Raw genomic sequence first — 13,147 nt, forward strand, 5'->3', positions numbered from 1 at the left:
TGAGTAACCAGCAGTCTCGTGTCTCGCGGTGTTGAAGGCATAGGTAATGAAACGCAAGATGCTGTTCCAATTCTTGTGGGCCGAATCGACGTACATGGACAGCATGTTGGCATGCTTTCTGTTTGTGTGCTCGAGCGGACCATTAGTTTGTGAATGGGAGGGTGTAGAATGGCGGAAGCTACATGGACACAGACAAAGGGTTTCTTCAACTACGTCCGCGGTAAATTGCCACCCACGATCGCTGATTACTATGTAAGGGGATCCATGTCGGAGTATAACGTGAGCCACCAAGAACATAGAAACTTCAGTAGATGTGGCCGGTGGCAACGCGGCAATCTCACAATAGCGAGTAAGGTGATCTACGCAAACGATAACCCAACCATTGCCCTTTGAGGATCACGCGAAAGTGCCCAGATGATCTATACCAACTTGCTCAAAGGGGACGCTAGAAGAGGGTACTGGTTGAAGTAGACTGTGTGGCGCTTTTGGAGGAAGCTTGTAACACTGACATTGAGAGCAGCTGGCGATGTTCCGTTCAATAACGTTCCGCATCGTAGGCCAGTAAAAGCGTTCTTGAGCCCGGTATAGCATTCGGGTGGAACCAAGATGACCAGAAGTTGGGTCATCGTGCATGGCGTACAAGACTTGGGTGCGAAGGCTCTTGAGGATAACTAAAAGGTAGCGCGCCGGTGGTCGAGTAGCTCTTCTTATTCAGGGTGCCGCCGTCACGTAGGCGAAAGTGAGTGAGCCTGCAGGTGACTGCTGTGCTTCCGCGTATTTATGTTAAGTTACCTTTTTAGTTCAGTGCCACGAATTTTGTAGCTGTTAGCATGAATGATCCTTTTTCTTGTTAACCTAATCTAACCTAACCTAACCTAACCAGAAACTTGAATGCGCATAATGCCCTGTGTGCAGTTTCACACAAAGTGAAACTCAAGTACCTCATTTCCATTCGACAACTGCTTGTTGATTGATCACTGAATCTAGACAATATCTTTGAAATCACCCTTATTCTTCCTCCATTGTTTCCTGTAGGCATAATGATAGCACAATTACCAAAATAAAAAACGACTCTAAGCAGCTACTTTTCTTTGGATTGGTCCTAACCTTTGATATCATGTAAACATAAATTTTTATACCATGCAATCTCGTCACAGGTATGGCTTATACGCAGCAAGTCTGTTCTCGCTGGAAAGTTGCCGTTGGAGAAGACCAGCCTGGAAACTTTTCTGGAGTGCACACCGCTGCTCATGAAATAGGACATCTGTAAGTGTTTGTGGGGACTACTGCTGGAACATTGAAAAATATAACACTACTATATATCTTTGAGGGAAACCTTTCCGTATCACTCAAAACTCGTGCTTCATTGAAGATAACCGAGAGGCACGCGTACTGCTAGTGCTCTCGGTGCTCATTTTATTTATTTATCTATTTAGACATTTTTTCGAACCGGTACGTATTGGAGTGAGATAGTGTGTTAGTGTGCTTGTAAATTCCTAGAAATATTTATTATCCAATAAGAACTTCTTGCTACTGCTTTGGTAGTCATTCGCCGGTAGATCACAAAAAATAGCTGTCTCATTTTATTTTGTATTACGTATATTTTCTTGCGATATCTTGCGTGAAACGCTTGCGGCCCTTTATACGCAATGCCTCACAACTTCAAGTATACCAGAGAGCTGGAAGAACGCCAACATTATACTAATCAATAAGAAGGGAGACGTTACAGAATTGAAGAATTACAGACCCATTAGCTTACTTTCAGTATTGTGTAAAATATTCACCAAGATAATTTCCAATTGAATCAGGGCAACACTTGACTTCAGCCAACCAAGAGAACAACCTGGCTTCAAGAAGGGATATTCTACGATGGATCATATTCATGTCATCAATCACGTAATTGAGAAATCTGCGGAGTACAATCAACCTCTCTATATGGCTTTCAGAGATTATGAAAAAGCTTTTGATTCAGTAGAGATACCAGCAGTCATAGAGGCATTGCGTAATCAAGGAGTAAAGGAGGCATACGTGAATATCATAGCAAATATCTACAAGAATTCCACAGCTACCTTGGTTCTCCACAAGAAAAGTAGAAAGTTACCTATAAAGAAAGCGGTCAGGCAAGGAGACACAATCTCTCCAATGCTATTCACTGCATGCTTACAAGAAGTATTCAAACTCTTAGACTGGGAAGGCTTAGGAGTGAGGATCAACGGCGAATATCTCAGCAACCTTCGGTTTGCAGAAGACATTGTCCTATTCAGCAACAATGGAGATGAATTACAACAAATGATTGAGGACCTTCATCGAGAAACTCTGAGAATTGGGTTGAAGATGAATATGCAGAAGACAAATATAATGTTCAATAGCATGGCAAGGGAACAAGAATACAGGATCTCTAGTCAGCCTCTAGAGTCTATAAAGGAGTACGTTTACCTAGGTCAATTAGTCACAGAGGACCCTGATCATGAGAAAGAAATTTACAGAATAATCAAATTGGGTTGGAGAGCACACGGCAGGCATTGTCAAATCCTGACTGGGAGTTTACCACTGTCTTCGAAAAGAAAAGTGTACAATCATTGCATTCTACCTGTGCCAACATATGGGTAGAAACTTGGAGGTTAACAAAGAAGCTCGAGAACAAGTTAAGGACCGCAAAAAGAGCGATGAAACGAAAAAGCTTAGGACTAACGTTAAGGGACAGGAAGAGAGCAGTGTGGATCAGAGAACAAACGGGGATAGCCGATATTCTAGTTGACATTAAGCGGAAGAAATGGAGCTGGGCAGGCCATGTAATCGTAGGATGGATAACCGGCGGACCATTGGGGTTACAGAATGGATACCAAGAGAAGGGAAGCGCAGTCGAGGACGGCAGAAAACCAGGTGGGATGATGAAGTTAGGAAATTCGCAGGCGCAAGTTGGAATACGCTAGCACAAGACAGGGGTAATTGCAGATCGCAGGGAGAGGCCTTCGTCCTGCAGTGGACATAAATATAGGCTGATGATGATGATATTTGCTTCCGAATTTATAAATATCCTGTTGAAATCATGAAATCCGCACTACTGAAAGTGTACAGTGGTGTAAAGAGCAGAATCACGTTTGACTTACTGTTTCGGAATCATTAGATATTCTTGCCGATGGGGTTGACTGATCGATTTCATTATCGAGTGACCTTTATTATCGAGGAAACATGGCACATGAAACTGGTGGGCCAATTGCCTCAGCTAGTTGAGGCCAATTGTTATTTTGTGCTTGAATGCATAAAACAATGCCTTCTTTAGAAACTGACTCCAACGCCAATGCATCTCGCCACAAGGTTCGGGAATGAATATCTCGAAAGTGGTGCCAGCATGACAATTCATTCCAAGTGATTCTGGCTTGCAAGCTTCACGGCTAGAATTTTTAAATTGCAATATAGGCCATAAGGTAACTACAGGTTTTCCCACACAATTTAATCCAAGCGCCAGTCAATTTAATCCTAGCGCCAGTCAATTTAACCCAAGCGCCATTGAAATGAATCAACCTGCCAGTCATTTTCATCCGAGCGCCATTCAATTTAATCCAAGCACCACTCAATTTAATCCAAACACCAGCCGAAGTAATCCAAATGCCAGTGAATATAATCCAAGCTTAACGCAATTCAAGAACCTTTGAACTTCAATGCAACAGAAATATTGCGAAAGGATTAAGGGTTAATACCTTCAAAATAAATGGGCCATATGAGAGACCAGTAGATATCCTGCCACGTGACTAACGGCAACCCTTGGAGGGTTTCTTTTAGGGCGTCGTTTTGAGTTGACCTTAAAAAGGTGGAGCCAGAAATCGGACAAAATTATGTACAAGAAATGGATAACTCAATACGATCACTACTAACCCTACCTACACCATGATATATCAATCGATAGGTAATTACATGAGGAATATAAAAATTGATAACTGATCACGATACTCATTACAATAATTATATTAATCAGCATGAAAAGCGGGAAAGTGGGTCGAAAAAACCCGAAAAGTGGCCAAGAACCGAGAAAAAAAATAAACGGGAAACGTGCTTGGTACGTATTGCTATCGAATTTAATGAGATAGGCGACTAATTTCTGTCTTGCCGAGGGCTGACCACCACAAAAAGGGGACAGAGACAAAAAGAGGGGTACAACAATTCAAAGCAATGCGGGGATCATAGCACCCGGTAGACGTTTCGCTCGGGCACACCGACCAGAGTGCGTGTGCCCGTGTTTTCCTAGGAAGAAGGCGGCAATGACGCGAGTACTGGAACCCCAGCTGCTGTGGGTCCTCAGACATAAATTCGGAAGGGAACCTCGACGCTCCGGGCAACCTGACAGTTGGTCACCCTCAGGTGGAATTTCTTGGCTGCGGAGGAGCCTGTTACGTCTCAGCCTGGCCAAGCGCGTTCCTGGGACGTTTCCCACGAGGCGGTCCATTCATCAGCGCGCGCAACGACAGCGGCCGGGCGCGTCATAGACATTGACGCGTTAACCAAGGAGGTCGCGTCGAGGCCACTACAACCACCGGCCATCCGTGGATACGGTAATTACCGTGAATATCACAATCTCTAATCCTGATCCTTACAAGAGGGCCGTCATGCAGAGCCCACTAATTGATGAAAGGGGCCATCGTCGACCAACGTCAAGGGAACAGCTTCGTGCTCAGTTTCCCGGTTGGCCACGCATATTCATGAATGTGGGGGCGCGGGTGTCGACATTAGAGGCGGGGCTGGCGGAACGGTGCATCAACAGGGGAGGGATGTTGCGAGCGATTCAACTATTGTGATGGGCCGAGCTACCGACATCAGATTTCCCTGTCCAGTCTAATAGGGAAGACGACGATATTAAATGCGGAGACTAGTGATGCAGTGAGGTTGTCAGTTCTCTAACTGACAGCCTCCGAAAGCATAAAGCAGAAGTGGTCTGTGCTTGGCTCGCCAGACTTTCGCAGCGAATTCATTCTCCGGTGTGACGCTAGCAACTGTGGTCTAAATGAAGAGCGTCCGGTGCTGTATCTCAGTCGGAAACTGACATCGCGAGAAAAGGCTTGAGGTGGCCCAAACGCCATCTCTACCCTAAACACCATGCTAGCTTGTAAATAGCAAATACACTTTCATTAATATCTATCTCTACCTGTATCAGTGTTGCTGAAGTAACGGAATTGTCAGAATTACCGCTACAAGTGTTAAATAAAAGTGACTTCGGCAACACGCTTTGCCGCTAAATTTCTGGAATGCTGTCGCCTCACCGTTGCAATTCATCGTGAGATGAATTGAACGAGGGAAAAGGCATATTTATGGCTAGGATCTGAAAAATGACTTCAGAATTCTGTAAACAGAGAAATTTTTAAAGTTTCAGAAAGACATAAAAAACAGAATCGGTAGATCCCACGTCTTGTGGAAATCAATGTTATGCGAAGCAGTGTGCAGGGAGCCTACCAAGTTAACGAAACTACCATGAGAGCACCAAGATGTTGGTGACTGTTTCATGACCTACGTGACTCACATGTCATGATATTCATGTCATGACCTATCATTTGTGTTCGCGATACACGCTTGTCATACTATGCCAATTTTGGTACCGACCAAGTTTACGAAATGACCATAAGAGCACCAAGACGTAGGCGGCTGTGTCATGACCTACCTGACACACATATCATAACAATAATTTCATGGCCTGTCATTTATGTTCGTCATAGACTCTTGTCATCCATGCCAATTATAGTACTTACGAAATAACGAAACGACCGTAAGAGCACCACGACGTAGGCGGCTGTTTCATGACTTACATAACACGTGTGTCATGACATTCATGTCCTGACCTACATGGCACGCATGTCAGACATTCATGTCATGACCTATCATTTATGTTCGCCATATATACTCGTCATACGATGCCAATTTTATGATACGAAGTCAACAAACAATGGCACCAAGGACGACATAGGGGATATTACTTGTACTTACTAATTGAATTAAAGAAATGAGAAAAAATGGAAATGAAAATAGTTGAAGAACAACTGTCCGCAGGTGGGGAACGATCCCACGTCTTCGCATTACGCGTGCGATGCTCTTACCATTGAGCTCTCTTACCCCCGCCGTCGAGAGCGCCGTCTCGGCGCTTAAGGAGCAGTAGGATCGTGTCCGGCAACATACGGCTTAAGGTGGGAGACGTGAGCGATATCAGTAGGGGACGCGGCATATGATCGAAAGTCCAGTGGAGTGATCTCGTACGTGACTTCAGTGATCTGGCGTGGGACCTTGTAAGGCCCGGAGTATCGGGAAAGAAGCTTTGGCGACAAGCCAACGGAAAGGCGTCCAGAGGAGGACCAAAGATCCCGGACAGTAATTAACGACACGGTGATGGCTATCGTAGCGGGCCTTCTGGGACAGCTGGGAGGCATAAAGACGATCCCTTGCAATCTGGCGAGCCGTTGCAGACCTAGAAGCTGCATCGCGGGCGTAGTCGGTAACAGGGTGCACAGGTGTTGGTAAAAGAGTCTCGAATTGCAATGTGGGATGGCCGCTATACAAGAGATAAAAGGGGGAAAAGCCAGCGGTGTCATGGCGTGACGAGTTGTAGGCAAATGTCGCATAAGGCAAGGTGCTGTCCCAATCACGGTGGTCTGAGGAAACGTACATGCAGAGCATTGTTGTCAGCGTGCGGTTGAGGCGCTCGGTAAGGTTTGCGGATGGTAGGCAGTGGTTAGCTTGTGACGCATGGAACACGAACGAAGAATGTCGTTCACAACTTTGGACAGAAAGGAGCGACCACGGTCGGTCAGCAGCTGTTGAGGAGTGCCGTGGTGAAGAATAACGTCGTAACGTAGAAAGTCCGCATTTCAGTGGCACAGCTTATCGGTAGTGCCCGCGTGATAGCATATTGTGTCGCGTAGTCCGTAGCTACGGCAATCCGCTTGTTCCCAGTCAGAGATGTTGGAAATGGCCCGATGAGATCAAGGCCGACGTGGTAGAACGGGACACCGAGAATGTCGATGGGCTGAAGAGGAGCGGCTGGCGACAAGGATGGATGCTTGTGGCGCTGGCAGCACTCACAAGCCGCAACGTATCGGCGCACAAAGCGGTGGCGGCCTGGCCAGAAGAACCGATGCCGAATGCGATCGTCTGTGCGAGTTGCTCCGAGATGTCCAGTGGTTAGGGCGTCGTGAAGCTGTTCGAGGACAGTGGAACGGAATTTTTCGGGAACTACCAGTAGAAGCTCTTGGCCATCGGAGTTGGTGTGGCGTCTGTATAAGATGTCGTCACGAAGCACAAATAATTTTAGGGACGGGGCACAGCGATAAGAGCGTATACGGTGGATTATTGACCGCAAATTGGCATCGCTGAGCTGTTCGCTGCGTATGTCGGATAAATCGGAGATCGCGAAGACACAGGCGTCCGAATCGTTCGCTGACAAGTTGGGAGGGTCAACTGGATGACGGGATAGACAGTCCGCATCCTGGTGCAATCTGCCAGACTTGTAAGGCATGTCAAAGCTGTATTCTTGCAGTTTCAGTGCCCAGCGACCAAGTCGGATCTTTGAGGAAGAGTCGGATCTTTGAAGGAAGACAACCAGCAAAGCGCATGGTGGCCTGTGATCACTGAAAAGGTGTGGCCAAGCAAGAATGGTCGAAACTTTCCTACAGTTCAAACTAATGCCAGCACTCACGCTCAGTGATCGAAAATTTGCACTCTGAAGAGGAAAGCAGGCGACTGGCATAGGCGATGACGCGACCGCGTCCTTATTACTGCTGGGTGAGAACAGCGCCGATGCCATGTCCACTGGCGTCGGTGCGTGGGGGCTGGCGGGTCAAAATGGGCCAAAATGGGTGGTGACCTAAGTAACTTCGTGAGCGTGTGAAACGCAGTGGCCTGTTCAGGATCCCAAGAAAATGACGTTTCCTTCTTCAAGAGTTGCGTGAGTGGACGGGCAATGTCGGCGAAGTTCTTGACAAAACGTCGAAAATAGAAGCACAAGCCGACAAAGCTCTGTACCTCTTTAGGGAAACGTGGCATAGGGAAGTCTTTGACAACACGGATTTTTTCTGGGTCAGGTTGCACGCCTTCAGCACTCAAAAGGTGGCCAAGCACAGTGATTTCGCGGCGGCCAAAATATCATTTGGCAGAGTTGAGCTGAAGGCCTGGTCACCTGAAAACTTCATGAACTGCCGACAACCGGCTAAGGTGACTGTCAATTGTCGGTGAGAACACGATTACATCGTCAAGGTAACAGAGGCAAGTTGGCCATTTGTATCCACAGAGGAGGGAGTCCATCATCCTTTCAAATATGGCTGGGGCATTACACAGTCCAAAGGGCATTACCTTAAACTGGTGAAGTCCATCGGGCAGAACAAATGCGGCCTTTTCACGGTCTTGATCATCGACAGAGATCTGTCAGTAGCCTGACCTCATATCGATAGAAGAGAAGTAGGAAGAACCGTGTGGACAGTCGAGAGCGTCATCGATCCGCGGCAAAGGGTAGACGTCCTGGCGCATTACCTTTTTTATGTGGCGGTAGTCGACGCAGAAGCGCCGGCTGCCATCTTTCTTCTTGACTTGGACGACCGGTGATGCCCATGGACTGCATGAAGGTTCAATGAAGTCTTTGGTGAGCATCTTGTCCACTTCACGCTGTATCACTTCTCGCTCGGCTTGGGACACGCGATAAGGACGTCGTCTGATTGGGCTGGCGTCCCCAGTATTGATATTATAAGTGACCACAGATGTCTGTCCCAAAGGACGGTCATTGAAGTCAAAGATGTCGTGGTAGGACTTCATTATGCGCCGCATATCGGCTGTCTGTGCAGCAAGGAGGTCAGACGCTATCATCTTGTCAATATCACCGTCGACGAGATTGTGCGAGGAAGAGGAAGGGGCAGAGGACAAAGAAGCGTCGGTGACGAATGCAGAAATGGCACACTCATCGATAGAAGAAATGTGGGCTAGAGTCATGCCGCCTGAGATGAGTTGCGTACACCAGCTATTGGTCAATATGGGTAGAGACGTGCGATTATCCGTAGCTCTAATAAGGGTATGAGGACGAGCGAGGTTTTTGGCGAATAAGACGTCAACGATCGGGGTCAAGTTGTAATCGCCATTGGGAATGGGGAACAAGACCGCAAGTTAACATACATAACGGCTTGAAGAGGTAGACGAACGAAATCCCCTGAGCACAAGCGCGGTTGGCGTGTTGTACGAGCGTCATGGTAGCACGGTAGGTCTTGCTGAAGCAAGCCGGTTCCACAGTCAATAAGGGCAGAATGAGTAGACAGAAAATCCATACCGAGGATGAGGTCATGGGAGCATTTCTCTAGCACGGCAACTAGTACGCTTGTGGATCGGTCAGGAACACTTATTCGCGCGGAGCAAATCCCTAGCACGGGAAACGTTCCGCCATCGGCAACCCGAATTAGCGGTACTGTGGGTGGTGTTAGGACTTTATTGAGGCGGCGACGAAGCTCCGAATTCTGATATCTGATATCTGAGCCCCAATACCCACTAGAGCGACAACATGAGCGTCATCCAGTTTAACGTCTATCAGGTTCGGTCTGGTCTGCAGTGTGGTCAGAGGATTTGGCAGGCGGGTCGTCGATGCAGCATCACCTCTGGGAGCTGCATCGTCTAGTTTTGCCGAGGGAGTTGTTCAATCGGTGACGTAGGGCGGCAGAATTGGGGCGAGCGAGATGATTGGCGACGCGACAACGGCGAACGGGACCGGTGACCACGTGGGGATGGCGAACGACGATATGGCATAGAGGGAGCGTCGTCAGCGGCGGTTTGTGGATGCTCGTGGTAGGGCTGAAATCGGCCGTGATCCATGTCGAGGCGACGGTTGTTTCCACAGGGAGCCTGATACCAATACCACCCGATGTTACAATGCTGGGCCACGTGTCCAACACGACGTCAGTTAAAGCAAATGGGATGGTCATCAGCAGTCCTCCACTCGGCTTGGTTGCGAGTAAGGAACGGCGGCCTTTGACCTTGGGCGTGTGAAAGTGAGGCACGGCGGTAGATTGGCTGGGAAGGAGCTGCGGCACGCACAGAGTCCAGGCTAGCATTGGAAAGCTCCTGATGAACGATAGCTTGGACTAGTGGCACCATCGGGGAGCTATGGTCACAGGTACGGCCGCACGTAGAAGCAGGAGACACAGCGTCAAGTTCACGTCGGATGATCTTCCCGTGTTCCACGGCGAGCGGTGCCGACGGCTCAGGTACGTCTTCGCAGGACCACGTTGCTGCCGTGTTCGGAAGTCGAGCGAAATTATGGGCAATGCGTCGACTTTTTGCGGCCTCAAAGCGCTTGCACTCTTGGATGATGGCATCGATAGTGTCGCCGTCTTTGCAGATTAGCAGGTTGAAGGCATCATCTGCTATGCCCTTTAACACGTTGCCTACTTTCTCAGACTCCGTCATGCTGTCGTCGGCTTTGCGGCATAGGGCAAGCACGTCCTGTATATAAGTCAGGTATGACTCTGTCGCTGTCTGTGCACGAGATGCCAGCTCCTTCTTTGCTGCTGCCTTTCTACCTGCGGACTTGCCGAACAGGGAACGCATCTTTTCCTTGCATGCATCCTAGCTCCCAATTTCGTCTTCATTATTCTCAAACCGCACCTTCGCGGTTACTTTGAGGTAAAATAATATGTTTGCCAACATGATTGTCTAATCCCAGTGATTATTCTTACTTGCACGCTTGTACAGCGGTAGCCAGTCCTCGATATCCACGTTGTCAGTCCCGCAGAATCTGCCGAGGTCTATTAGCTGAGCCAGGACAAGCGTTGTCGTTGCAGCTGCCTCGGTGGGCGCAGACACTTCTTCGTGTGGGTACCCAGCACCTCCCACCAAAATGCCACGGTGATGAGAGTAGCAATAAGGGATAGGAAAATTATATTTACAAGATATATACAGAAAAAGACGGCTGCTAGCAAGATGACAGAACAACACGAACGCTACTCATATCGTCGTCTTCACCGTCTTTCTGGCGCATTCTTCCATGCTCGGCATAGCGCGTAACATAGAAAGCCAACAAACAATGACACCAAGGACAATATAGGGGAAATTACTTGTACTTACTAACTGAACTAAAGAAATTAGAAATTGATAGAAATGAGAATGGATGAAAAAACAACTGTCCGCAGGTGGGGAACGATCCCACGTCTTCGCATTACGCGTGCAATGCTCTTGCCATTGAGCTACGGCGGAGCCGTCTTCCCATCCACTTTCTGTGGTATTTATGTTTTACAACTAGAACTAACCCTGGGAGTATTAGCCAGCGCCACCACTCACAAACCTAGGCGGCAGGATGTGGAACATCCTTTCTGCCGCAGGCGTCACGGGCACGTGATCTTTTTTTGGGTGATGGCAACTGGTCTATAAACCCACCTTAGCTACTTGAAGGCATCAATATTGCCGGATTCGAGCCCTCGTTATGTAATGAACGAGAAGAAAGGGGACCGAGGGGCCCGATTTGTATTAATCATATCATAAGAAGCCAGTTGTCCATCGCCCAAAAGATCACGTGCTCGTGACGCCTGCGGCAGAAAGGATGTTCCACATCCGCCGCCTAGGTTTGTGAGTGGTGGCGCTGGCTAACACTCCCAGGGTTATTTCTAGTTGTAAAGCATAAATACCCCAGAAAGTGGATGGGAAGACGGCTCCGCTGTAGGGCAATGGTAAGAGCATTGCACGCGTAATGCAAGACGTGGGATCGTTCCCCACCTGCGGACAGTTGTTTTTTCAGTCCATTTTCATTTCCATTAATTTTTCATTTCATTAATTCAATTGGTAAGTAGAAGTAATTTCCCTATGTTTTCCTTGGTGTCATTGTTTGTAGGCTTCGTTATGATATGATTAATAAAAATCGGGACCCTCGGTTTCCTTTCTTCTGTGCCAATTTTGGTACATACCAAGTTACCGAAACGACCATAAGAGCATCAAGACGTAGGCGGCTGTTTCATGAACTCCATGACGCACTTGTCATGATATTCATGTCATCATCATCATTATCATCCATCATCAGCCTATATTTATGTCCACTGCAGGATGAAGTCCTCTGCCTGCGATATCCAATTACCCCTGTCTTGCGCTAGCTTCACCTGCAAATTTCCTAACTTCATCATCCCACCTGGTTTTCTGCCGTCCTCGACTGCGCTTCCCTTCTCTTGCTATCCATTCTGTAATCCTAATGGTCCACCGGTTATCCATCCTACGCATTACATGGCCTGCCCTGTTCCATTTTTTCCTCTTTATGTCAACTAGAATATCCGCTATCCCCACTTGCTCTCTGATTCATACCGCTTTCTTCCGGTCTCTTAACGTTAGGCCTAAATTTTTTCATTGCATCGCTCTTTGTGCAGTCCCTGACTTGTTCTCGAGCTTTGTTAGCCTCCAAGTTTCTGCCCCATATGTTAGCATCGGTAGGAAGCAATGACTGTACACTTTTCTTTTCAGCGACAGTTGCCAGTCAGGATTTGGCAATGCCTGCCGTATGCACTCCAACCCATTTTTATTCTTCTGTAAGTTTCCTTCTCATAATCAGGGTCTCCTGTGAGTAATTGACCTAGATAAACGTACTCCTTTAAATACTCTAGAGGCTGACTGGCGATCCTGAATTCTGTTTCCCTTACCAGGCTATTGAACAGTTATCTTTGTGTTCTGCATAATAATCTTCAGCCCCACTCTTACACTTTCTCGTTTAAGTCATAGACTCTTGTCATACTATGCAAATTTTGGTACATACCAAGTTAACGGAAACGACCATTAGAGAACCAGGACGTAGGCGGCTGTTTTATGACCTATATGACAAATATTACATGACATTCATGTCATGACCTATCATTTATGTTCGCCAAGCACTCTTGTCATACTATGCCAGTTTTGGTACCAACCAAGTTAACGAAACGACCATGAGACCACCAAGACGTAGTCACCTGTTTCAGGACTTACAGGACACGCATGTCATGACATTCATATCATGACCTATCATATATGTTCGCCATTCACTCTTGTCATACTATGCCAATTTTGGTACATACCACGTTAAACAAACGACCTATGAGAGCATGAAGACGTAGGCGGCTAGATAGATGGATAGATACTGTCAAAGTGGCAAATGTTCGCCAAGAAATGCTTCGCATTTTAAACG

General features: G+C 47.3%; 1 protein-coding gene across 1 annotated transcript in view; it reads left to right on the forward strand.

Annotated features, from left to right (window-relative positions):
- The window catches only part of LOC119445317 (venom metalloproteinase antarease-like TpachMP_B), a 141,005-nt gene that overhangs the window by 84,893 nt on the left and 42,965 nt on the right, over positions 1–13,147 (forward strand). Inside the window, exon 4 of the mRNA XM_037709631.2 lies at positions 1,158–1,266. Coding sequence (XP_037565559.2) covers positions 1,158–1,266 — 109 coding nt within the window. The remainder of the gene's footprint in view (positions 1–1,157; positions 1,267–13,147) is intronic.

The sequence above is a fragment of the Dermacentor silvarum genome, chromosome 3, assembly GCF_013339745.2.
Source record: "Dermacentor silvarum isolate Dsil-2018 chromosome 3, BIME_Dsil_1.4, whole genome shotgun sequence".
Taxonomy (NCBI): Eukaryota; Metazoa; Arthropoda; class Arachnida; order Ixodida; family Ixodidae; genus Dermacentor; species Dermacentor silvarum.